This window comes from Phaseolus vulgaris, chromosome 1, assembly GCF_000499845.2.
Source record: "Phaseolus vulgaris cultivar G19833 chromosome 1, P. vulgaris v2.0, whole genome shotgun sequence".
In the NCBI taxonomy this organism is placed as follows: domain Eukaryota; kingdom Viridiplantae; phylum Streptophyta; class Magnoliopsida; order Fabales; family Fabaceae; genus Phaseolus; species Phaseolus vulgaris.
The window spans coordinates 44,953,165-44,977,892 of NC_023759.2; the positions used below are offsets into that span (position 1 = coordinate 44,953,165).

Genomic DNA, 24,728 nt, shown 5'->3' on the forward strand with positions numbered 1-24,728 from the left:
TCACCAAAATTTGTTACAAAATATTTATTATTATTTATTTTAAAACATTTAATAACCTTTTAAAGGTATCTAACATTTCTAATTATAAAAAAATAATAAAATTTCATTTAAAATAATCACAAAATATTAATTTGATTTAGTTATGATTTCATATTAAATTAAAATCAATTTAAATTTAGTGTTCAAGCTCCACACTAAATATATTAAAAAATAAATTTAATATATTTTGGACACTAGTTTTTATAAGCATTTAAACTTAATAAAATTTGACAATTAATTTTTTGGAGGCGTGTTTAAGAAAGGAAAATGCCTAGTTGAGAAATAAAAATAAATTTTTTTATTGAAAAGTGTAATAATTAGTAGAACTAAAAAGAACAGTTTTAGAGAGACTAAAAATTCTTATAGATTCCTCTGGAAAACAAATTTCTAAAAACATATTGAATTTCTATTCTTGGATTGTCTTATTCTCATAAATGCATTTTCTGAAAACTCTCGGAAAATGGTATTTTTATTGTTATTGAAAATGATAGAAAGTAAACAAGGTGAAGAAGGAAATGAGAATAGAAGTAGAATTGCTCCAGATTCGAATTTTTGACCGTTGGGCCCGTTGCAGACAATGTAACGGTTGGGACAAGAGAAAACCTGCAGAGCCGTTGCCTTCACCTTTTCGTCCTCTTCAATACCTTAAAACTAACAAAAGAGAGAGATAGAGTTAGAGAGAACCCCCACTCACTCATCACCATCTATGGGCTGCGTCTCTTCAAAACTCGTCAAGAGAGAACTCAAGCAAGAACAAGTTACTATCACAAATGGCGGCGGTTACATGAACCACATCGTTTCCCTCACTTCCTCCACCTATGGAGCACTCATGTTGGACAAGGAGAAGGAGCAACCCCTACCAGTTGAAGAATCCAAAACCGCCAAAGTATCTCCTCCTCGGAATCGCGAAGAACCCGAAGTGATCAACGCTTGGGAACTCATGGAGGGTCTCGAAGAGGGAGTGCCCATTTCAAACCACCCTAAGAAAAGCCCCAAGTCCACACCTTTCCTTCGTGGGTTCCTCGCTACTGACACCAAAACCCCCTTGAAGTTTCTCAACCAATTTGGGTCACCGAGGAGTCTTAAGAAGTTCACAGGGAAGGAGAACAAGGCTCAAGGTCAAGCCAATGGCGGTGTAAGACGCTTGGATTACAATGTTAGTCCTAAGGGGATCCTCAAATCTTCTAATTTTTCTTCTCCCTTAAAAGCGTCTCCGATTCGTGCTCGAAGGAACAGTTTCGGCAGTGACACAAAGAGGAGGAGTCCTAGCCCTCTGTTTGATCCAGAGCTTCTGGCCTCCTACGAAAAAGAACTCACCGAAGAGGAAGAACAGATCAAGAGAATGGTGTGGGCCACCCCCAGAACCCGAAGGGTCAGAAAATCTTTGGACACACAAACTTTTGTTAACACCTTTGAGGAAAAGTGTCCACCCAAAGGGGAAAATTGCGTTGTCATTTACACCACCACGTTGCGGGGGATCAGACAGACGTTTGAGGAATGTAATAAAGTTAGGTCCATTGTTGAGTCCTATTGCGTGCATGTGATTGAGAGAGACGTGTCAATGGATTCAGGGTTTAAGGAGGAGTTGCGGAAGCTGATGGGGACGAAGCAAGTTAAGGTTCCGGTTGTGTTTGTGAAGGGAAGGTTGGTTGGGGGAGCTGAGGAAGTTGTGAAGTTGGAAGAAGAGGGAAAGTTGGGTGTTCTCTTTGAGGGGATTCTTCCCAAGACGTTGGGTGATTGTGAAGGGTGTGGTGGAATGAGGTTTGTGATGTGTGTGGAGTGTAATGGAAGTTGTAAGGTTTTGGATGAGGAATGCAAGAAGAATGTGAGGTGTGGTCACTGCAATGAGAATGGACTGGTTCAATGCCCTTTGTGTCGTTAAGGTTGTGAGTTGGTTTTAGTTTTTGGGATGATTTCTTTCTGATCTGGATTTGTAGGAAGACACAGAACAAACATGGTGTGCTTGGTCAGTTGTCAATTTATGTTGTCATGTTCTTAGAATAGGGGGGTTTCTAAAGAGTGTTTTAGTTCCCTTTTTGTTGTTTAGTTGTTCTAGTATTGTATTTTGGGACACTGGTTCCTTCTCTAATCAATTTCTAATTTACACGAATCATTAACTTCTGCTCATTCTTTGTTTTTATTTTTATTTTTCTTTTCATTCAATCCAAATTCTTACATTATCTTTAGCTCTTTTTTCACTGTAATGAAAGAATTGGACATTGCGATTTGCATGGCATGCTAGTGGTTCAATATCCACATATGAATCTAATCTGGATCAGAGTGAAATGATTTACTTAACAGGATCTTCAAGAATAAGGAAGGGCATGATCAGAATTAGACACAAAGATACAGAGAGAAATTCTGACATTTTGTATGAATAACAAAACTCAAATAGATTGAAATTCTATGGTCCCCTTCTGATATTTTTAGTCAATTGTCTCAGTTTCAAAGGAGTTGTTGAAGGCCAATACCAAGGCATGCTTAAACACAAATGGTCCATCACTGATTTTTTTTTCTTCTTCACTTGTTGCTTCTGCCCCAACTTTTAAAAATAAAATGAATGCGAGTTACGTTGATTATTAATTATGATTTTATTATTATTAATTTTAATTTTATTATTCTTAAACTATTTTACTGTTATTATTGTATTAATGGGTAGAGGTTTATTATTATTTCTATTTTATACCTTCCAATAATTATAATTTTATTATATATATATATATATATATTATTGAGTAAATCAAAATATATGAGATCACCTTAATAGTTTTACAATTTTGTACAATTAAGTTCAATTAGTTTTTACAACTTTTTGTCTTCTCTTATTATTTCTTCAATTAGTTCTTACACTTCTGTGTCTCAACGATTAAAAATAAAGTGAAAAAGAAAAAAAAAACACAAAAATATGTTTCTTATGAATTCAAGTAAGCACATTATGAAGGATTTAGATCCCTATCAAAAGTATATTGAAGTGTTGACCAAATTACAGTGAGATTACATCCTGACACTTTCATGAATGCATAATAATTTTCTTTGAGCATTTAGTTTGATTCTACTCTTTGGGTTCTAAAGTGTTACAACAGGTCTCATGTATTTCTGTGTGACTTTTTCTAAGCTCTATTACATTTAGCATTATATAGTTAAAACCATTAAGCTTATAATCAATGTGTTGGTATTTTGAATTTAGAGGTCAATGGAGGTACTTTATACTTTAAAAGCCATGTTGAAGTTTGACTTAAATCAATTGTCGAAATGCCAACATGCATAACATTAGTTGTCATTTTCTCCATACCAATTATTTATTAATGGACATGTGAAGTTTCACACAAAATTAAATATTACTCACCTCCTCGTACTTAAATTTAGTATTTCAAATTTAATTCATTTGAAGTAAAAAAATACATAAAATAAAAAGTAAAACCTTGTTTACAGTGAATCTATCATTATTTCAGTTCAAATCAAAGGAAAGAAAAAAAATTATTTTCCTGATTTACACAATTCAATACTTTATTATTGTGTACAAAACATTAAAACCAACGGTCAAGTCATTAAAATCTCATAAAGATTTTCTTTAGGTTATTATTTAAGAGAGAGATTCGTTTAGCAGATGATATTTGTCTGTTTTCCCTTATTGTGAGTGGGGTGGAATCATTTGTTCAGACACCATAAAGAAGGAAAGAACCTGTTGAAGACAAAAGGTGGTGAAATAAAAGCAAATGTGAATTACAATAACCAGGTAGATATGAAACAATATTTGAATTCACATGTTTATATTGTCAATAGTTGCTTGTGTAATTATGTCCCAAATGTCATCTCACATCTTTCTCTTACATGTGCACCTTATAAATATTTTTCAAAATCAAGAGGAACTCACAAGTTACTTGAGTGTGTATTTGAGAAAAAAAAACATTATCACTTTATCATATAATATTTCAATGAGTTTCATTTTCATACACAGATGACAATGTATTTGGTAAATTATATAAAACTAAATATTGAATAGAAATTTTGTCAAAAAATTATAAATAATTTTCACACGTCTAATATAGTGTTTTATGAATACGAAAACAGATATTAAATACTTTGTATGGATATAAATATGAATAATATTCTAAAGGAAAAAATTATTTATTGCCATTCCTAGGATTATTTGGTCATGTAATGATAACAAAATCACCAATAACTGATAAAAACAGTTAGGATCAATAATTTTAAAAATCACACTCTTTCTTTTCGCGTTATATTAATTTAATTTAGAATATTTTAGTTTTATTTCAATCTTTTCCAATTGAAAGTTGGTGTACCAATTTTAATATAAAAAGAGGAAAATATCTTTAAATAAGGTTGGTTATACATTACGAATATTTTATTTTTTTTCAAAATGTTTTTGGATTTTTTTTTAGAACGAATTTTATGTATTACGAATTTTTTTTATCTGTAATGAGGTTTTGAATTTTGAATTCTGGATATATTTTTTTATAATGTAATATTTTCAGTTATGGATTTTCATTTTCAGAATTGAGGTATTTTCGAAGAAAAAAATTATATTGGATGCAGGTTAAAAATAATTTGGTGTAGAAAGAAAAAGTTTGGTTATTTCAGATTAAAGACAAGTAAGTTGGGCTGGAGAAAGCGAGCCTTTAGGCCATGAGAGGCCCAACTTATTTAGATTTGATGGCATTTGTTTCCTGTATTCCAAAATTTCTACCTGCAACTCCAAAATGAGTTGATTAAGTTGGGGTAGGTGGTTTTACATATCCAAGGTGTTTTTTTTAAAAAAAAATATTCGTTTTAATGGTGCAAATACAGTTAGAGAAATTCAAAAGTCTTTTCTGGAATAAATAATGCAGAATCTGTTTATCCAATAAACATTGACTTTTGGATTAGTGTTTCCGAAAATGATGAATAAACATTCTACGAAATATACTGTGAAATAGTGTAAGAGGTACTTATTGTATTCCAAAATTGTGTTTCTGAAAGCATATTTGTAGATTTCAAAAAATTCATTCTAGAAGTACTGTGCAAGGATTCCAAAATGTCAAATTCACAATACTTCCAGAATATTCATTCTAGGAGGTTTATGTTGAGGGTGTACTCAAGAAAGAGTATTCTGAAATAGAAAATTTTGTTTTCTAGAAAAACCAATCAAGGATAGTAATTGTGTTTTTTTGAAAAATTTTAATCTAAAATTGTAACTCTGCATTTCAGAAAACCTTTCTAGAATACATAATTACAATTTTGGATTGACCTTATGAAAGCATAATTACTATTCTATATTAGTCTTTTTGGAAAATATTTTTTTATTTTATTTTAAATTGTCTATTATGGAACGTAAGAAGTAGGAAATGTTTTTTTAGCTAAAATAGATTTTTGGAATAAATAATATGAAGAGAGAGTTCTATATGAAAATATCAAATGGGGTAGATGATGTTGATAGGAAGTATGGTGTATTTTGTAATTCATAGGATAATGAATGTAGGTTCACAAAATTGTATTGATTAGTTTACAATAAATGTTGGCATATTAGTATTTACAGTGTAGTCGTGAAACATATTTATTGTATTTGTTGAATTAAAGATAAAGTTTTATTATATTTTTACAAGCATTCGTTATTCAGACCGATGTAAAGTGAGCAAGAAATGTTGTTTATATATTTTGTCTTGTTATTGTTATATTAGGGTCGAATGTTTTGTTTTACTTGCTCATCTTCACTAATGTAACTAGGATCCTCAATGTTCTTTTTGTCTAATAGATGTAGTTGAACGCACGCGATCATTTAGAGGACCACAGGCCTAATCATGATTATTTTGTATATATATGAACAAAATTATGATTATAATTAAATTCGAGACAATTTTAGAATAATCATTCTAGAAAGGGGGAAAAGTGGCACCTTCAATGACAATGACGAAATCGTGAGACAAGAATTTTGCTCTCTAGTGATAATAATACAACAAAAAAAGCAATAGACAAGGAAAAGAGAGAGGAAGGGAAAGACAAAATGAGAGGCGGAAGAGTAGCTGAAAATGTGCTGCAGAAGGAAGTGGGGGAAGGAGGAGGGAAGGGATAAAAGGTTAAGGTTAAATTAAAAAAACTCAACAGGACAATTCAGACATTTTGCAAACTTCATATTGAAGGGGGTGAAGGTTTATAAAAGAGGATGCAAGAAGCAATATCCCAGATGGAATAGATTGTTTCTCTTAGAAAAATTTTCGTGCACCCCATGATTTCATCCTACACACTGATAGGATGGAAATGTCGTTTTACCCTTAATAGAAAAAAAAGGTTGCTTCTTCTTGTACCATATAGTATCATGTAAAATGTCTTTTGTACCTTTAAACTATGTGAAATGTATTTTGTACCCTTAATGAACTATGTAAAATGTATTTTGTACTAATGAAATAAAAGTTATGACCCACTACACCAAAGCATTTCCTAATCCTTTACGCGCCTAACATACACACTACCGAGTTCTCTAAGGTACGACGGAGAGGAAATTTATGGAGAGAAAAGGATATTGACTACTACATATCAATATCATCTAATCCATCACACACATCAATCTCTTATGAAATTATCATGTATGAGTCCATTGTATTCATTGCCAATGTTGAGCAAAAAAAAACTCACATATCAACGCCCTTCCGGGTATTAATATCTTTAAACTTGATCAAACAATTTTGGATATAAAAATTCGAAACTCAAAAATCACTTATAGATATGAAAATTCATAATTCATAATTCACTTCTAGATATGTCCATTCAGAAATTTAAATAGAAAATAAAAACCACCTTCCAGATTTCTATATCCATAGGCCATGACAATGACTTCCAGATTCCTGCATCCTTAACCATACGCTCAGGCTTCCGGATATTGAGATTCATCTGCAGCTAAGCTAAGAAAAAGTATGAAGGAGAAACACATTGGTTGATTTCTTATCCCCTCCACTCCACTGTTACAGCAACCCACTTCATCACCCCTAACTCAGTTAAAAACGTACATCATAGTAACAAACACTCCTCTGCAGTTTTTTTCAAAACAAAAGAAACAAGACAATATTGAATTTAAAAAATTAGGTTGGATGCATATAAAAAATTATATGGTTGAGGAAAAAACTCCTACAACACCCTCTCTTAATTATCTTCATCTTTTCGGGTGCACTCTCTCTCTAAGTCGCACTCCCAGTCCGTTTTTATTTTGGAAAGCACTTTCACAGCCCTTTTGCCAAAGATAAAATTTATATGGTCTAGAGGTTGGTGAAATGACTTTTTATTGTTGTATTTCAAGTTGATTGATTTAAAAAAAATACTGTAGAATTCAAAATATATTATGTTTTTTAAATATATTTCATATTATATAATTTAGAATGTATTTTTTATCCAAAAATACTTTTTAGATTATGCAACTAATAATATATTTATAAAAAATAACACATTTTGAATTGTATAATAAAAAATATATTTAAAAATATAAAATTTATATTGTATATTTTTCCTTTCAGAATGCAAAATTTGTATTATATTATAGATACTATATTTCGAAATATAATATATAATCTAAAAAGTAAAAGCTACAAATATTTACGTCTGGATATCATAATCTCTGAAAAGTCTCTTGATTATATATTGTCAAATTAAAAAACTTAAGAAAAATAATTTTGATATTTTCAGAAATACGGGAATGGAAAAGAAAAACATGAAAATGTAGGAAGAATTTGGTGTTTCTCTAGTACCACAACATCACTCCTCACATTCCATTCAAAGACTAGGTTAATTGAACAAACAGAGAAAAGATCAATCCAATTGCGAAACATTAAACTCATTTCAAAATTACAAGTCTGAAGTGGAGGAATTATCCATAAATATTCTTCGAACTTTGAGAGCTTTAACTCTGACTCTGTAAAAGTCCAAAAAAATGTGGAAATTAATTGCAACATATTTAAACATGACATTTATTATTTGTGGACTTAGTAAAGTATTACAGCACCCACTACCAGTTTAATTGGCGTAGACATTTAAGATAATTTATTGTAGAAGAAAAAAAGGTCATACTCCGATTGGAACCGATTCTACACGCATTAGAGAACATTATCTAGTCTCCAAAGCTTTTGCTTTCATTCTTGTTAATGTGATGTTAGTCTCCATTTTCTGGATTTTCATCCCATTTTTATTAAGTAGTTCAACAAGGGCGTCTAAAATTGCCCTATTGAAGGATTGCGTGTGTGAAAGGAACGTGTTTGAACCTAGTGGTCTTCTTCATGCTTCTAGTCGCCCGGGTCAAAGCTTTCAGAGTCGAACCTAAAAGTTTGTTTTAAGGTGTAATGGAGAAAGTTAGAGCAAATACAGCTAGCAAGCATGATTGAATAGGAAGTTCAAATGGAAAAGCGTGGAATTGAATCATGTGTGATGGGGTTTGACATTTTAGCCATTTAAGACAACTCTGAATTATTCTCTTCCTTTTATCAATATTTCATGTACACTAATTCCAGATGATTCTATGATGTTTTGTTATTAGATAATTGATTTTTCTACCATCTTCCTGTCCAAATCTCCCCTTAAGAAATTTAAGAAATTTAAAATGTGTATTCTTCGTTATCTGGAACAATCGAACACGTGAAATTAATAATACAACATAATAAATATGTAGTAAGAAAGTGGTTATAATTGGCGTTGAATAGGTCAAGAACATACTTTGGGTACACTCTCATGATTTCATAGAGTCATTATACACTGAGGACCACTACACACGTCTTAATGAACTGATTATCCGATCCACGCAAATGGAGGTTCATATCAACCTATAAATAAGACTTTTAAAATGGAAAAATGTACGTTTTTTGATGTCCTGAGATAACAAAACTAATAACTAATACTGACTTGAGCGTCGGAGTGTAATCGCAAGTATCCCACCAACCACATGCACGCGAGCTTTGAAGAATTCAGAGACTACTAGTACAACAACAATTTGTGTATTGTGTGGATCAACATTACTTAAGCCTCGTCATCCACACACTTACAAAATGGTTTCTCAAATTTGGTATTCTAAAATTTAACCGGCACCCCAATTTCTTGAAAAGACATATAACTTAGTAAAAAAATGGTTAATCTTGTAAAGTTGATCCTCCTCCATGGACGATCATTTAATTCAATAATTCATGAAAACTAAGCAGTGTAGCGTGTAGTCTTCCTCAACTACACAGAATTGAGAACAGTAAAGCAACACCCATGCTTAATAATTTTGTTCAATCGCAAAGGAGAGGAACCCGCCACGCATGCACCGTTCGACAATTCATACAATTATTGAAACCCAAGACAAGAAAGAAAATATACATCATCTGCCCAATTCCAATTCCAATTTCAAGAAACAAAAACACTCATGACTCCTGTGTATTTACAAAACTGTGCGGCTACAAAATACAGTGACGAAAACACCAACCCAGTAAATTCATTCAACCACAGTAGTACAAAAACCAAATACTAGAAGTAACAACTGAAAATTTTTCCACGCGCCACGTCACGCCGGGAGGCGCTCTTCAGACGCCCAGGGTCCCACACAAAAAGACTCGCCAGTCGCCACAATTTTATAATGTTTTCTTCATCAATTGCTTACACCCAAGGGCAGAGGGCCCCACTTCGTGTTTGCCCTCGCCGAACGGTTAACTCCGACCAATCCTATCGCGGCACGTGGCCCTCGGAATCACCTACTCCCCACGATTCAGACCTTCTTCCAGACGCGAACCGCATCATGCCACCCAAACCGGGCGGTTCGCTCCCCGACACGCTGTTCCGCGACACAATTGACTCCTCGAACGACGCATCGTTCACGCTCGACGTGCTGTCCCGCGCTTTCAAATTAACCGCACCGCTCTTCGACGGAACAGTAGAATCCGGTTTCCGGTCCGCCTTTTCCTTTCGACCGGACCGCAAAATGGAGCGTAAGCTCTCGAAAAAACCGTGTTTCTTTCCGTTTCTTTTCGGTTTCTCTTTTGTACGCGTATCCTGGGAATCCTTTCTGGAGCATACCAGCTTGCGATTTCGATCGCGCTTGGATCTGACTCTTCCCATGCAAGAGACTTTCGGCGAGGATGGTTCCACGTACCCGGACTCCGACTTCCCGACGGAACCGCTGCGTTTCGGGAACAACCTGATGTTGCCAGGTTTGTTGTTGCGGCGGTTCTTGACGTCGACGAAGGAGGCTTTCTGAGTCTTAGGTAAGCCAATGATGTTGGAAGCCTTGGACTTGAAATTGAGAGAGAAGCGCTGGGAGTTGTTGTTGGAGCTCGTGCCAGGGTTGAGGTTGAGGTTGGTGGAATTTGAATTGGCCTTGGTCGATTCCTTGCGCTCGTAGACGGCGTTGCGGTCCCACCACTCGTATTCCTCGTCCCTGGACAGAAAGAAGGACTCCGGCGGCGAATCCGGGTGGTGCTCCGGCGGATCCGTGGCGTGGTCGCCGGCGAGAGTCTCGCACGCGATTTTCCGATCGCTGGATCCGCCGGCGCACGCTGAAACCAGTGTTTCGACCTGGAGCATTTGGAATGATTATTGAGAGGGAGAGAGAGAGAGAAAAACAGAGACGCAGATACTGCGAAGGAGGTAAGAAAATTGTTGAAGATTGTGACTTTGTGATGTTGTTGTGTGAATGAGAGAGAAAATGAGTATATATAATTTGGAGGGAGAGTTTCAACGTGCCTAGTCACACTATTACTGTAGAAGTGGTTCTTGTTTGGTTTTCAATTTCCCAAATGCCAACTCTTCGTCTTCATCAATAATAAAAACCATTTTAAATCATATATATAATTTTTTATTCCATTTTATCCATTTTGTAAATTTCATTCTAACATACACTAGATATTTTGAGAAGGTTCTATCATCTATATAATTAATTTTTTATTAGCATATAAGTTATTTGTATCTACATTGAAGATTGCATGTGAGACATTAAAAATGAATAAAAGCGTTTCCGTTTTGAGGGATAAAAAAGATGAGATGAGGAAGAAAAGCATCTTTGTTTGTGGTGGTCAAAAGTATACGAAAGCAATGGCGAAACGAAACGCATAGTCAGAGTCTACGCCCTTGGTTTTGAATTTGCATATTTTAAAACAGCGGGTTATATATTATAATTTATAACTTAAATTTCTTCTATTCTTTTTTACCTTTTCTCTCTTAAATTTGTTGCTGGTTGGTTCAGCGTCGTCCTCCAACACAACTGTTGTTTGATTCCAATTTATAGGCACTGCATAATGAAGCTTGCCTTGGGTATTTCTCATTCAATTTTTTATTACTTGAATTCATTCAGCTATCTTCGCAAGATCAACATGTTCACATGGATATGTACGCACCTGAGAGAACACGTTACGTTAGGGTTTTATTTTTATGTGATGCAAATATTTGTTTCTCTCTCCCCCCACCATTATTTTTGTCATCATGCATGCTACCAACTCATTCCAAACCAAACAATACCAAATCAATATGTTTCTATATTCTTCCATAAACAAATTTACCAAAATCACTGCTGCAATTAGATTTTCTATGTGTTGAATTACCATTTATAATGGCTTCATTTTATCTTTATTTTATTTTATTCAAATTTCAAGTTTCGTCTGTTTGTTTAAAAGTTTTATTTGAAGGAGTACAATTGAAATTAAATTTGTATATAGATTTAAGTTATCTCTACGTACGCTATTAGACCAATGGAAAAAAATATTTAAAAGAAACTATGATTTGTGAAACTTTTATGCAAAGTAGGAGACAAAAATGAGACCGATTTGATTTCGTAAGGGTCAAGACTAATATGTTTATATATAGAGAGGATATTTTATGTAGATAGTGAATATGTTTGATTAAAATCATTAATAAATTTATATGAAGTTTTTTAATTATTTAACTATATTTTTAATTTGATATTTTTTTAAGTGGGGTGATGTTATGCTTTGACATGTGAACACATAAAGATGTAAATAAGAGAAAATGTGTCCATTTAGAAACAATATAAAGTAAAATTCCATTAAAATTAAAAATTTAAACATTCACTGGTTTGAATGAAACAACCTTAAACATTTTACAAAAATTATATAATTTTTAAAAAGTTGCTGCAATAATTTCTTTTATCAAAGAACTTCAATACATTATAACTGTTAAGATTTTATAACATGTAGTTATTTTTTATCGAAGAAAGTGTAGATGATTTTGAAAACAATTTTCTTAAGACTCTTTTGATTCGTTATTAAAATTTTACTCGCTGCATTTCTTAATGAAAACAAGCATTTTAATATAATTGTTTTGAATCTTTTCAAAGTCAGTTCTATCCAATTTTTATGTTAGCAATAATGGTAAACCAACCAAACAAGAATATTTTAATATTAAATTTTGTACACGACATAATTAAAAGGAAACGTAAGTTGCTTATTTTGAGGGCCCAATTATGAATGATATATGTTGTAGTTTTTTATAATAAGAAAAACCATTTTTTCCTTTTTTTTTCTTTTTTCTCTATTCTTAGTCTCCAACGCCAAACCAAACGAGCATTAACATATGGATTAGTTGAATGATGAGATGAACCAAAACTTATATTATTATGTTAATTAATTCCACCAACTTTCTATTAATTATAATATTGCAAAGAAGATATGGCTATATACAATTGCAAGCAACTCAGTAATATATATTAAAAAATCTTAACAATTACACATTATATTGACGTGCATGACGAAAGTACTTGAACGTCTCCTAAATATAATTTAATTATATTAAAGATTGTTATTGATTGATAAAGATAACAGGGTAAAGACGTCTTCAAAAATGCTTTTACATTCAAATGAATTAGATATATCAGAAATAAAATATAAGGTCGAGTTTTTTAAAATGAATTTATTTTAAAAATAATGTTAATTCAAATAATTCTCAAAGTAATTAATTTTTTTTATTATTGCTTTCAGAATCATATTCAAAGTAATTTTTAATCATTTGATAATGTAAAAAATATTTATCTTTTTAGGAATAGTTAAAACATTTATTTTAAATAGTTTATTGAGAATGTGATGGAATGGAAATATATTAAAATATGTATCTTTTCGTGAAAAAAAAATGAATGGATTTATTTTTGCATGACGTGTGAAAGTCAGTTGTGAGCTGAAGAGAACAAAAATGTGAGAAAAATATCTTGTAAAATTAAATGGTGTGATTTTTTATAGTTTATATTTTTAACTATCCGTAAATTATAATTTAACAAAAATATAAGGAACCATAACAAAATGAGTAAGAAATTAATACGAAATTGATAGTGACTGTTGAAGTACTTTTTTGAGATTTTAACTGCTTAGAAATTATGTAGTGTCACCAATCCAAACACTGAGACCGACACCTTTCCTCAAAGTGCTCAAACGTAGTTGTGCTGTCCTTTTCCTTCTTCTTTCAATTTTGTAGCTCACTTGATATTTAGCTCAATTAATGGCTGGCCCTGTCATGGTTTCTTTTTCTTTTATAATTATATGCTTAAGGTGAATGTCATCTTTTTAAGAATGAAGGCCAATAAAAGTCTATATAAATCTTTTTTTAATTTTTAAGATATTTCCTCTACATATAAGAAATTATAACATTGATACAATAATTTTTAAGATATTTCCCACTTAAAGTTTAATGAAATAATATTGATAAGATTATTTTTTACATTTAAAATTTTATTTATTTTTTAGTTTGTCATAAATATTTTAAAAAATATATTAAAAAATAAATTTTAAACATAATTTAATCTTATAAAAATTAACTTATAAGTTGAGGTTTGCATTCTTTTATATATATACTATGAAATGTTATACATCTTTAATATTTTCTATCATATTAAAATTGTTAATTTCGTGAGACTATATATTTATGAATGGTCTAATAACGATATGATAACTGATAAATCTAATAAATTATAGCTGATATAGGATTAAAATATTCTAATACTATATTAAAAATTATACTTTAAATGTAACTTAATCTTATAAAATCAAAATAAAAATTACTTCGCTTATATTTTATAAAATATTATAAATTCTTATATGTAGAAGGAAATATCTTCCAACTATGATGGAGAAACAGTTTCCATAAAAGTATTTGAATAGTCCAAGTTCCTCCCAAATGAAGTTTGTAGACCATCCATATCAAGTGTACACATTGAACTAGTCAATAAATATTATATCACTTATATTATATAAGTTATCATATTGTATAAAGATAGGTTTAATTTCAAAGTTTGTTAAAACATCTTTAGCTATATGCTTAATAATCTCTCGTTAATTAAGAATATAGCATATATAAGCACCACTTGATTTGCTTCAGATTCCAAAGATGTGAGATGTAAGAGTTTAAAGTGTAGAAAAAGAATCATTAACATAATATTTTTTCACTGCAATTGCATAGTTTTATTATATATAGATCAAGTTTAATTATTTTTTATCCAGTAACACAATCGGGTAATTTTTGAAAAGTTGCTACCTTTTCAAAAAAAAAACATCAACAAAAACATTTGTAATGTTTCTTAATATTTAGTGTATGCTTACAAAATATATGAAAAAAATACTTATATGATAAATGTTAGATCAAATAATTATTACTATATTAAAAGTTATAACTCAACTTAATAATGTAGTGATTTAAGAGTCATGATTAGAGTTAATTTGACTTGTCTAATCTTCATTACACTTAACAATAAATCAAAAATTAAAATTTAATTTATAATCAGAGTATTACTTTTTCTACTTGATAACACTCTTTCTATTTGATATATAATAACAAGTAAGTGTTATTATCTCATTTGACTTGAACTACCTAATCTCTAACACAGAACAATTAATTTATGTGATCTATAACAATAAAAAATATATTTTAAAAATAAAATTATTAGGTAAATGATATTTTATTATATAATTGGATTGAATTAGATTTTGAATTTATGAATTTATTACTTAATCTAGTTTTGATTGAAACACTAAACAAAACTCAACCTAACCCAAAAATTCAACCCACTCTACAAGAATATAATTGGATAGAGTGAACTCAATTCACAAAAATAATACTTCAAATTTAAAGCTATAAGAGCACTTAAAAAATATCACATAACTTATAAACTTTTTTACATAAATTATCTATATCTATATATAAAGGGGATTCCCCTCTTAACTTAACTGTTCTTAAATTTTTTTTTTCTATTTTATCTTTATATTAATATTTAATTTTATTATTGTATTATGGTCATTGTGTCATTTCTTATTCCCCTCTTAAGTACTCTTAATTTTTTTTTTCCATTTTATCCTTACTTAATAATTTATTGTATTAATTTATTTTGGTTATTTGGACATTTTATAATTTCAAAAACTAATAAAATAATTTTTTAATTTTTTAATTTATTTTATTTGTTATTATTTAACTGGAGAGTGGAAAGAGTGGAGAGATGGATTAGTTACTTTTCTGTTTTAAAGATCTTCTTCTCTATTAAATAAAAAATTAAAGATATTTGTAATATTTTGTGGACCACGTAGGAGAGTGGAGATTTGGTACGCAATGTATTAAATAAATTTTAACTATTACCAAATACATATATTTTTACCCATAATTAATAAAATATTAAAAATTATAAAAAAATATAAAACTCAAATTCTATTTAATTATTTTCTATCTTGAGTGACGGTTTTGAATTCAACATAATGATGATGATGATAATGTCATTTTAAATTTAGAAAATTCATTCATTCTCTTTACCATATGTAACTTTTAATTACCGTTCTCCACTATTTTATTAAGCTACTCTTTAACTTCTCATTTTAATGTTATTAAGAGAAATTGTTTTTGAAGAATAAAAAATTACTAAAGAAAAAGAAATAAAAAATGCAAATACACACTACTCTTTAACTATATACTCTTTAACTTCTAATTTTAATGTTATTAAGAGAAATTGATTTTAAAAAATAAAAAAATTATCAAAGAAAAAAAATAAAAAATGCGGATACACAGGTGTCTGTGTTCCCGCTAGTATGTTATAGTCTCGTTATTTATGAGAAGATATAATTCCTAACATTATTTTCTTATTATATAAAAATTAAATAAAATAATAAAATTTATTTTTGTATTCATTAAATATTAATAAAAATCTAAATTGATCCTACAGCATTATATTTTATTTACGAATCTTTTAAATTTTGGGCCAACATTTATAATTATTTTGCCTGTTCAGTATAAAGACCTGGGCCTCGCCCTCCTCTGTAATCCGCTAAGGCTGTTTCTTTCTGCACCTCCACAGGAAGAAACAGTCTCCACCAATTGTGCGTGTTTCTTCCTATCAACTTCTCGTGCACCGCATAATTTTGAAAAAGACTATTTTACTCTCTATTTTAAATGACTTTCAGATTATTTTTTTCAAAAAAATTTCTGGAACATTCCTTTTTAGAATTTATAAATATATTTCAGAAAACATTTTCTGGAAATGAACAAAAAAATTTAAAAAATATTTTTCAGAAAAGGATTTCTTGAATACACTTTATGGAACTTTATAATACATTATAGAATGTGTTTTTTAGAATAATTTTTCTTAAATATATTTTGGATAAAAGTTTTTCAGAATTAGAGTGAATGTGATATTTGATCATTTTACTTATGAGATGTAGGAAGAAATACCGGCCAATTGTGCAGTAATTTTCATCTCAAGACCAAAAAAGATAGAGAGTAACAAGAAAAATGCTATTTGCACTCTAATTTTACTGCTACACTCCCCTTTTTTATTATTTTAAAAAAACTAGATATTACACACCCTTTCTTCAATTTACACAATGGTTACTGTTTCAGTCTCTGAAATTGGATCCAATATGCGTATGTTCTTTTCCATATATGACTTTAACCCTTTTCTATTTTTCCCAATCTACATTTCTTTTTTTATTGATCATGAAATGATTTTGCAAGTAACATCTACTTTTCTCTTAATACACATTACAAACTATCCTCCATTCTCTGAAAAAAAAATGTTGCCCATTTTGAAATTACGAACCACAATGCAGTGCTTGAAAAGGATGCAAATACTACGGTTCTGATCATGTAACCATTTTCAAATTTCTCAACCCGAAAATAGTAATAACTATTCGTTTTTGTATATCTCATTAAAAAAATATATATTTTATTAATCAATAATTGTTGCAGACTTACATTATTGAGTGTTATATTTATAAGGCACATAAAAAGATAAAAGATAAAAAAAAAAAAAAAACTAATAGTGATAGAGTAGTTACGACCACCGATAGAGCTGTTACAACCGATAAAGCAGTTCCAACAGAATCGATAGAGCAGTTACAATAGATAAAATATTATATGAGATCATTTTTATCATCTAATAGCGCTGAAACATGTATATCTTTCATGAGGATGCAAAAGTTTGGTCAACATATCAACCACTAGATTAAAGGAAGAAACTTGAATTAAATGAATGAGACCTTTGTGGAATTCTTTGTAGACTGCTTTTTAGACTTCCATGAAATTAAAGAGTTTCCCATAAACACACAATAACCAGTTATAAACCTTCTAGAATCCATGCAAGTTCCGCAATCTGAATCAGAAAAAAACTTTGATAACAATTTTACTATTACTAGAAAAGAATAGACCAAAACCAAGACATCCTTTCAAATATCGTAATACACAACGAGATGCTGTCATATGAGGTTCTTGTGGATTTGAAATAAACTGACTGAGTTTATGAGCTGCAAAACTGATATCAGGCCTAGTGTGAGTAAATTTCCTAAAGATTATTGCCAACCAACATAATGTTATCAAAATATATCAACAGGGTGAAGGAATGATTGTTTGTGCGAATAAATAAAGAATGATTAACTGTACTTTGAACATAACCAAGTTGTATTACAAAGTTAGTTTTGAGTTTCATTGTCGACTCTCCTGCTTTAGTTCATATAAAGATTTTGTAAGTTTACAAACTTGTGTGGGATGAGAAAGAGTAAGGCCTGCGAGAAGAGTCATGTAAATTTCTTCACCAAGATCGTCATGAAGAAAAACATTATTCACATCTAAATGATGAAGAATTCATCCCTTAACACTTGCTAAAGACAAAATAAATCGAATTGTGGTAATTTTAACTACCATAGAGAAAGTCTCAATATCTTTGGCAACCAAAGGAGCCTTGTACCTACCTATCAATGATATCTTTTGGTTTATGCTTAGCCGAGAGCAAGATACCATATTAATTTTGTATATCTTATATAGAGAAAGAAGGGAAATGAAAAAAGAAAATGATATATTTTATTAATAAAAAATTATTGCACACTTACGAGTGTTATATTTATATAGCACATAAAAAAGATAAAAAATAAAAAATAAAAATAATTGATACTAAAACAGTATGTTACAACTTAAAATCTAAAATATTATACGACATATTTTTATCATCTAATAATAACAAAAAATATAAACACAGTAAAATTAAATTATTTTAGAGAAGTTGAGTACATTAACTAAATATAAGATAGTATATAAGTAACTCCAAATTTTATATTATAAGTTAATTTTATAGTGATTACTTAAATTTAAAATCTAATTCCTTAATATAATATTAGAGTTTGATTGTAGGAGGAAGTGAAATGGGCACGGGAGTGATCATATCATAGGGGTGGTGAAGACAAAGGTGAGCGTACAATTTGGGTATTTTTGAAAAATAAAATAAAAGGAGAGTGTTAATAAAATAAGGGAGTATATATAGTAATAACCAATGAATAAACAAGTTAATATAATGATAAGTATTTCTACCTGCATCCTAATTTTTTTTAACATTCGTCATTTATTTTTAACTCTTTATTTGCTTCAAGGTAATTACGATATACCGTATACGACGATAGAAGAGTGCAAATTTGGCTTTTCTATTTCGAAATACACTTCATTAGAGCAAATAATACATTATTTAATACACAATATTTTAACCAAAGCATTAGTACATAATTATGTTAAATATTTAGATGATTTTTTTATCGTTCATAATCATTCATCCAATTTAAATAATTTTAACTTTTATCAAAGATAACTATGATGTCTTAAAAAAATCAACTATATATATAAAACTATTTTCTAATATTACATACAGTAAAATTACTAACTTGAATAATACCTATTTTAAAACGTCTAAAAAAGTTTTTAATTAACTATCTAACATTATAATTAAAAAAGTTTTTACATAATAATTACTTAATGTTATAGGGTTTCAGGATTTTTTTAAACTTTAAACTTTTACATTTGTAACTTATCATGGACAGATAAAGATTTGTTAATATATTATAATTATCATTTAAAGATTTCTCCCATATAATTTTAGCTAGAAAAGTAAAAAAAATCAATTGGAAAATTACAAAGTTCAAATAATTCACCAACATATAATAACGTTATATATATGAAGGATATAGTTGAAAATTTACTATAGTTTGGAGTTTATTTATTCAACTGTTTAGATTCGTAATTAAATCATAATGAAACAAATATATGTTTAAACCAAAAGTATAATCTATTTATGGTGAAATCAAATCTATAATTTAATCTATAGATAAATTATTGGATACGATAATTTTAGGGTGAGAATAATGTAGAGAAAATATAATGATAGGAATTGTAAAATTGAAAAGGAGTGAACAGATTTGACTTTGACCAGAGTGCACAAAATCTTACAATGTGATGAGAAACATGGAAGAGATACCCACCGATCTCTGACACGTCATGATCAATCACGTGAGGGTTGATGGGTGTAGCGGTGGCTGTGGAAGTGTTCACAGGGTATTATTTGTATAAGTGTGAGTCACTCACACGTGTTGTTCATGTGCTCTTAACCTTTTTTGTGCAGTTGTGGAGTGTAGCAAGCAACTTCATCCTCTCTTTCTCTCTCTGTCTGGAACGCAAAATTCTCCTTTCTCTCTCTAAAACGCAACTTCGTTAGCCAATTGGCTTCGAAAAATGTCGGGGAAGAGAAAGAGGAAGTTGAAATTGTAAGTTCTGTTCATCCTTAGTCCCAATTTGAACTTCGCAACTCTGTGTATTTCTCTATTATTATTATTATTATTTTATTAATTTGCGTAGTTTATAGGGACATGAGGCATTCCCCACGGTTTCAATGCCGGATCAGTACGGATTTGCAGGATATGTCGGTTTTTCTTTAGTTCCTTTTTTACTATTGAGTTTGAATTTCGCAAAAAAGAAAGTTGTTTGGCCCTAATTTACTTGGTTCGTAATTGAGAATGTTTTCTAGGGTTTGTGGATCGGATCAGTATTTGATTTAGACGATTGAGGTGAAGAATGGGTTGACCTAATTTCAGTAGCTGAGATTGTAACTTTTAGGTTGTCTGCATGCTGTTTTTGGATCCTCAGTTATCTAGAATGCTATTGTACTGACTTTTAAGTGATAGTTGCTACTTGTATGTTTTCTTATTTCCAATTTGATGGAATTTTCTTGTTTCATCTACACTTTTGCCTGTATCTGAAGTTTATTATTGATCTGCTGTCCTTTCTCTCGGAGCTGTAATTGGTCATGACTGGGTTGATGGTTGTGGAATGCTCCTGTAGATCGTTAATGGTGGCAGTATGATATATTTTATACCCTCAAATTTATGTACCTAAGACATTTACAAGTTTTGATAAAAGATACAAGTTGGTTGAATGTCTATGCCATTGTTCTGTTTAAATATTTTTTCTGTTCTTTATTTGAGATTTCCCTAAACTGCTAGAAGATAGATTGAATTACATCTTTGTTGGGATGAAAAACTGTTTCTACTCACAAAATCTTGCCTCTTTATTTTTATTTGCTTCTTGTTGCATCATCAGTTTTTTGTTGGATTTTGTTTCACTTTTATCTTGCATGCTTATGCTAATCCTTTATATTCAGGCTAAGCGACACAATCACAGATAATAGAAGAGCAGTTGATGAGGGGAAAAGTGAAAATTTGGAGCTGCAATCCTGGGCTGATCTCCCTGCTGAACTCTTAGAATTAATCTTGTCCCGATTGATCCTTGCTGATAACATCCGTGCTTCTTCTGTTTGCAAGAGATGGCATTCTGTTGCTAGTGATGTCCGTATAGTAAGCCAATCACCATGGCTTATGTATTTTCCAAAATTTGGTGACTGTTATGAATTCTATGATCCTGTGCAGCGTAAGACCTACACCCTTGAGTTGCCAGAGTTGAATGGATCCAGAGTTTGTTATACAAAAGATGGTTGGTTATTGCTATACCGTCCCAGAACTCACCGAGTATTCTTCTTTAATCCCTTCACTCGGGAGCTGATAAAACTGCCAAGATTTGAGATGACATACCAGATTGTGGCCTTCTCTTGTGCTCCAACATCACCTGACTGTGTTCTGTTTACTGTTAAGCATGTTAGTCCTACTGTTGTAGCTATTAGCACTTGTTATCCTGGGGCAACAGAATGGACCACTATCAATCACCCAAACCGCTTGCCCTTTGTCAGTAGCATTTGGAATAAGCTTGTCTTTTGTAATGGGTTATTTTATTGTTTGAGCCTCACAGGTTGGCTTGGGGTGTTTGACCCAGTTGAATGTATTTGGAATGTTCTGGCAGTACCTCCACCTAAATGCCCAGAGAATTTTTTTGCCAAAAACTGGTGGAAGGGTAAATTTATGACAGAGCATGGAGGAGATATATTAGTAATTTATACATGCTGTAGTGAAAACCCCATTATTTTTAAGTTAGATCAGACATTAATGAAATGGGAAGAGATGAGAACTCTAGATGGAGTTACTCTTTTTGCTAGTTTTTTGTCATCTCATTCCAGGACTGACCTAATTGGAATAATGAGGAACAATGTCTACTTCTCTAAAGTTCGTTTCTATGGAAAGCGTTGCATATCATTCTCTCTTGATGACTATAGATACTATCCCCGTAAACAGTGTCATGACTGGGGAGAACAAGACCCTTTTGAGAACATCTGGATTGAACCACCAAAGGACTTTTCTGTTTGCATGTGAAGAATTTTAGTGAAACAAGTAAGCATTTACAAAGTCCGTATTGTGTAGAGAATGTTTTTCTACTTCGTTTTATCACCCAAGGCTTTAACCGTGTATAACTGTTGAATCTGTGCTTTTGTAGCTAGCATAATGAGACATTTATGGAGCAACTAGTTTATGCTTTTCTAATTAATGCATGTAAATTTGAAGTTTTCTTTAATGTTCTTAATCTTGATTGTTTATCAATGCTTGCCCCTTAAAAATTAATCCTGGCTGCATGCATTTTTATCAGTGTAAGTTATATGCAAATCTTAACTGGATTCCAGTGGTTACATGTCCACTACTAGCATCTCCATTTTTGGATCTTATGCATTGAATGACTGTAAGCAAATTTGAAAATTTTCTGCTTTAGGTGTCATGTTGTCATATGGTATGATTACAGTCGAATGTTCTTGATCATTGGCTATGGAAATTTGAAAGGATAAAAGTTACAGGTAAAACTGCAAAACATAATTGTGTGCCTGCATTGTATTTTAAAGGCACTTTGTTTAATGTTGGAATGGCAGAAGGAACCAAGTTAAGTCACGTGTACTGTATACTAGATTTTATAATTCATATTTTTAAAAATTTCAATACTAATTTAATATATTTCTCTTATTTTCATTCAGCTTCAAATTTTGTGAAACTCTTTGTAAAAGTTGGGTAGTTAATATTATCAAATTGTGAGTTTTGTATTGCCTTGTTACCTTCTCATCTAGTTAGAGCCAACATATAATTAAAGTTGACTGGCTTAGACAACCTATTACTAAGTGCATCAACTGGCATCCATGTTTTTCTTAATTCAGTTTGATGGTGAAATTATACACCTGCATTTCTCAAAATATTAAGAACATACTTGGCAAGCCTTGTCTAGGCAAGGGCCAGTGTGTGCTGAAGTGGTCTGTGATTGGGAATTCAGTTGTTGCAGGGTTCTGTAGCAACTAGTAACCTCAGGATTTATTTTCTTTCTTGGGTGGTTAAACTGATTGGACCAATCTGTTGATTGATCAAATATATCTTGTTTTCAAATGAAGTATGGGAAGATCAAACTTTCTGTTTCAAATTGAAATATTTTATTAGATTATAGATTACTTCTCCTATACCTTACTATGTGTGGAGTTTTCGCTCTCCCTCTTTTGCTTTACAGTTTGCTCCTTCTGTATGTCGACATTTCCTGACATGATGTGTATGTTTGTATGCAGCATTTTGATTCAACGTCAATTCCCAATGCAGAACATGTGAATATTCGGAAGCATGCCCTGTTTTCAGGCTGCATGTAGGAGGCTAATGTATGTGTACAACTGAAGTTATATGTGAAGGAAGGGACCCCTGTGAGAGGGAAAGGAAAAGACATGCCTCCTTGGTTATCGTCTTTGCAGATCCTGGAACATTAAGATTTTTTTGGCTCAGCACAGCAGAAGACGTTAGAGTTTATGCTAATCTAGTGATTTATTAATTATTATTTCGGGCATGATCAGTAGTTTATTATATCTGAAGGAATGGACATCTCCAAGAGGGAAGCGAAAAAGACGTGCCCCCTTTTGTTCATTTTGTCTCTGTTGATCCTCGACTATTAAGAATTTTTGCCCCCAACACAGTTCTTATGCAGAAAATTAGTTTTATATTAATAAAGACATTTTTTAGTATTTTGGGCATGATTCACAGCTTCTTTTTACAATGGCTATTAATCTTAGTTTAGTTTGTCTACTAATTCAGTTTTACCTATATTTGTTAAGTGGAAGGAATCATATTAGTGCACTCTCAATCATGGTAGTAGAATCGGGATACAAGTAGCGAATAGTTTATGTTTATTTTTTTTATTTACTCATTTTTTAAAATTCACGTTGATTTACACAATACGAAATCGTTTTGTGATTCGTATCGTGGAGGGTGAAATCGTATCCGTTATCGTGAATCGGAAGATGGGGGCAATACGTTTCAGTTCTGCTTTTGGAAGTTGGGAGCGTCTTTAGTGTTTGCAAGTGTAATTTGTTTCATAGAAATCATGTAGTATGCATGATTTCTCTTGGATACAAGAAAAGCCACAACTAATAAAAAATAGTGTGTGAGCCCTTTGAAATTGAACACGAAAAGTTACTTGCCACATCTCCCTTCAGGCAAACTTCAATAAAAGTGTACTATTATTAGATTTGAACTCTATGGGAACGAAGAGATCTAATAGAATAAAGTGAATTTAAATCATAAGCAACAGAATAAAGTCGAGTAACATAAAAAAAAGAGTAAAACACAACAAAAATAATATACAAACCTATTACTTTAAAATTTTTAAATTAGAGTTAATTTCATAATCTCTTATATAAAATGGATTCACTCCTCAAAAGACCTAACAATAAATTGAAAATTTAAACCATATAAATTAATAGTGAAAATATATTAATTTATTATTGGTATAATTGTAAATATATATTTATCTGCTCGGTATGAATTGCATGATTTGCCTCACGTTATTTTATGTTAATTTTATTCCTTTATTTTTAAAATCAAACAAATTCAATCTTACATTCGTTTTTATATTTTAAAGTTACCAAATTCTTATTTCTGCTGGATATTTACAACTTCAACTAATTATATTATGTTAAACCTTTTCTACAAAAAGCTCATCTGCTAAAATATTAAACTTTTATTTAAAATGAAAAATATCTGAATTTCTCTCTTCAA

The 24,728-nt window shown here is 30.9% G+C and overlaps 3 protein-coding genes across 7 annotated transcripts; 2 read left to right on the forward strand and 1 right to left on the reverse strand.

Moving 5' to 3' along the window:
* The first annotated feature begins 561 nt into the window (after positions 1-561).
* Positions 562-2,166, forward strand: LOC137814574 (uncharacterized protein At3g28850). Its single transcript, XM_068617382.1, has one exon. The coding sequence runs from the start codon at positions 746-748 to the stop codon at positions 1,919-1,921; it is 1,176 nt and encodes a 391-aa protein (XP_068473483.1). The 5' UTR covers positions 562-745; the 3' UTR covers positions 1,922-2,166.
* Positions 2,167-9,364: 7,198 nt separating this feature from the next.
* LOC137814579 (uncharacterized) lies at positions 9,365-10,927 on the reverse strand. The gene has a single exon (XM_068617388.1). It carries the CDS (start codon positions 10,567-10,569, stop codon positions 9,712-9,714), a length of 858 nt encoding a protein of 285 aa, XP_068473489.1. The 5' UTR covers positions 10,570-10,927; the 3' UTR covers positions 9,365-9,711.
* An 8,935-nt stretch (positions 10,928-19,862) lies between these two features.
* LOC137814580 (F-box/kelch-repeat protein At1g57790-like) lies at positions 19,863-23,695 on the forward strand. Of its 5 annotated transcripts, XR_011081657.1 has the most exons (5): positions 19,879-20,039; positions 20,138-20,194; positions 20,933-22,049; positions 22,153-22,204; positions 23,252-23,695. XR_011081657.1 is itself a non-coding variant. In XM_068617389.1 (4 exons), exons 1-3 carry the CDS (start codon positions 20,008-20,010, stop codon positions 22,029-22,031), a joined length of 1,188 nt encoding a protein of 395 aa, XP_068473490.1. In that variant the 5' UTR covers positions 19,879-20,007; the 3' UTR covers positions 22,032-22,049; positions 23,252-23,695. The 5 variants fall into 5 exon arrangements, 3 of the variants coding, with proteins under 3 accessions (XP_068473493.1, XP_068473490.1, XP_068473492.1); XR_011081658.1 differs by lacking the exon at positions 20,138-20,194 and having other exon boundaries at positions 19,863-20,039; XM_068617389.1 differs by lacking the exon at positions 22,153-22,204.
* The last annotated feature ends 1,033 nt before the right edge of the window (positions 23,696-24,728 follow it).

Excerpts from the sequence above, each read along its gene's own strand:
- LOC137814580 (XM_068617389.1), top strand. The coding sequence starts at position 20,008 with ATGTCGGGGAAGAGAAAGAGGAAGTTGAAATT. Across the intron at positions 20,040-20,137 it reads AGAAAGAGGAAGTTGAAATT|GGACATGAGGCATTCCCCAC; the intron begins GTAAGTTCTGTT and ends CGTAGTTTATAG. Across the intron at positions 20,195-20,932 it reads AGTACGGATTTGCAGGATAT|GCTAAGCGACACAATCACAG; the intron begins GTCGGTTTTTCT and ends CTTTATATTCAG.
- LOC137814574 (XM_068617382.1), top strand. The coding sequence starts at position 746 with ATGGGCTGCGTCTCTTCAAAACTCGTCAAGAGAGAACTCAAGCAAGAA.
- LOC137814579 (XM_068617388.1), bottom strand. The coding sequence starts at position 10,569 with ATGCTCCAGGTCGAAACACTGGTTTCAGCGTGCGCCGGCGGATCCAGC.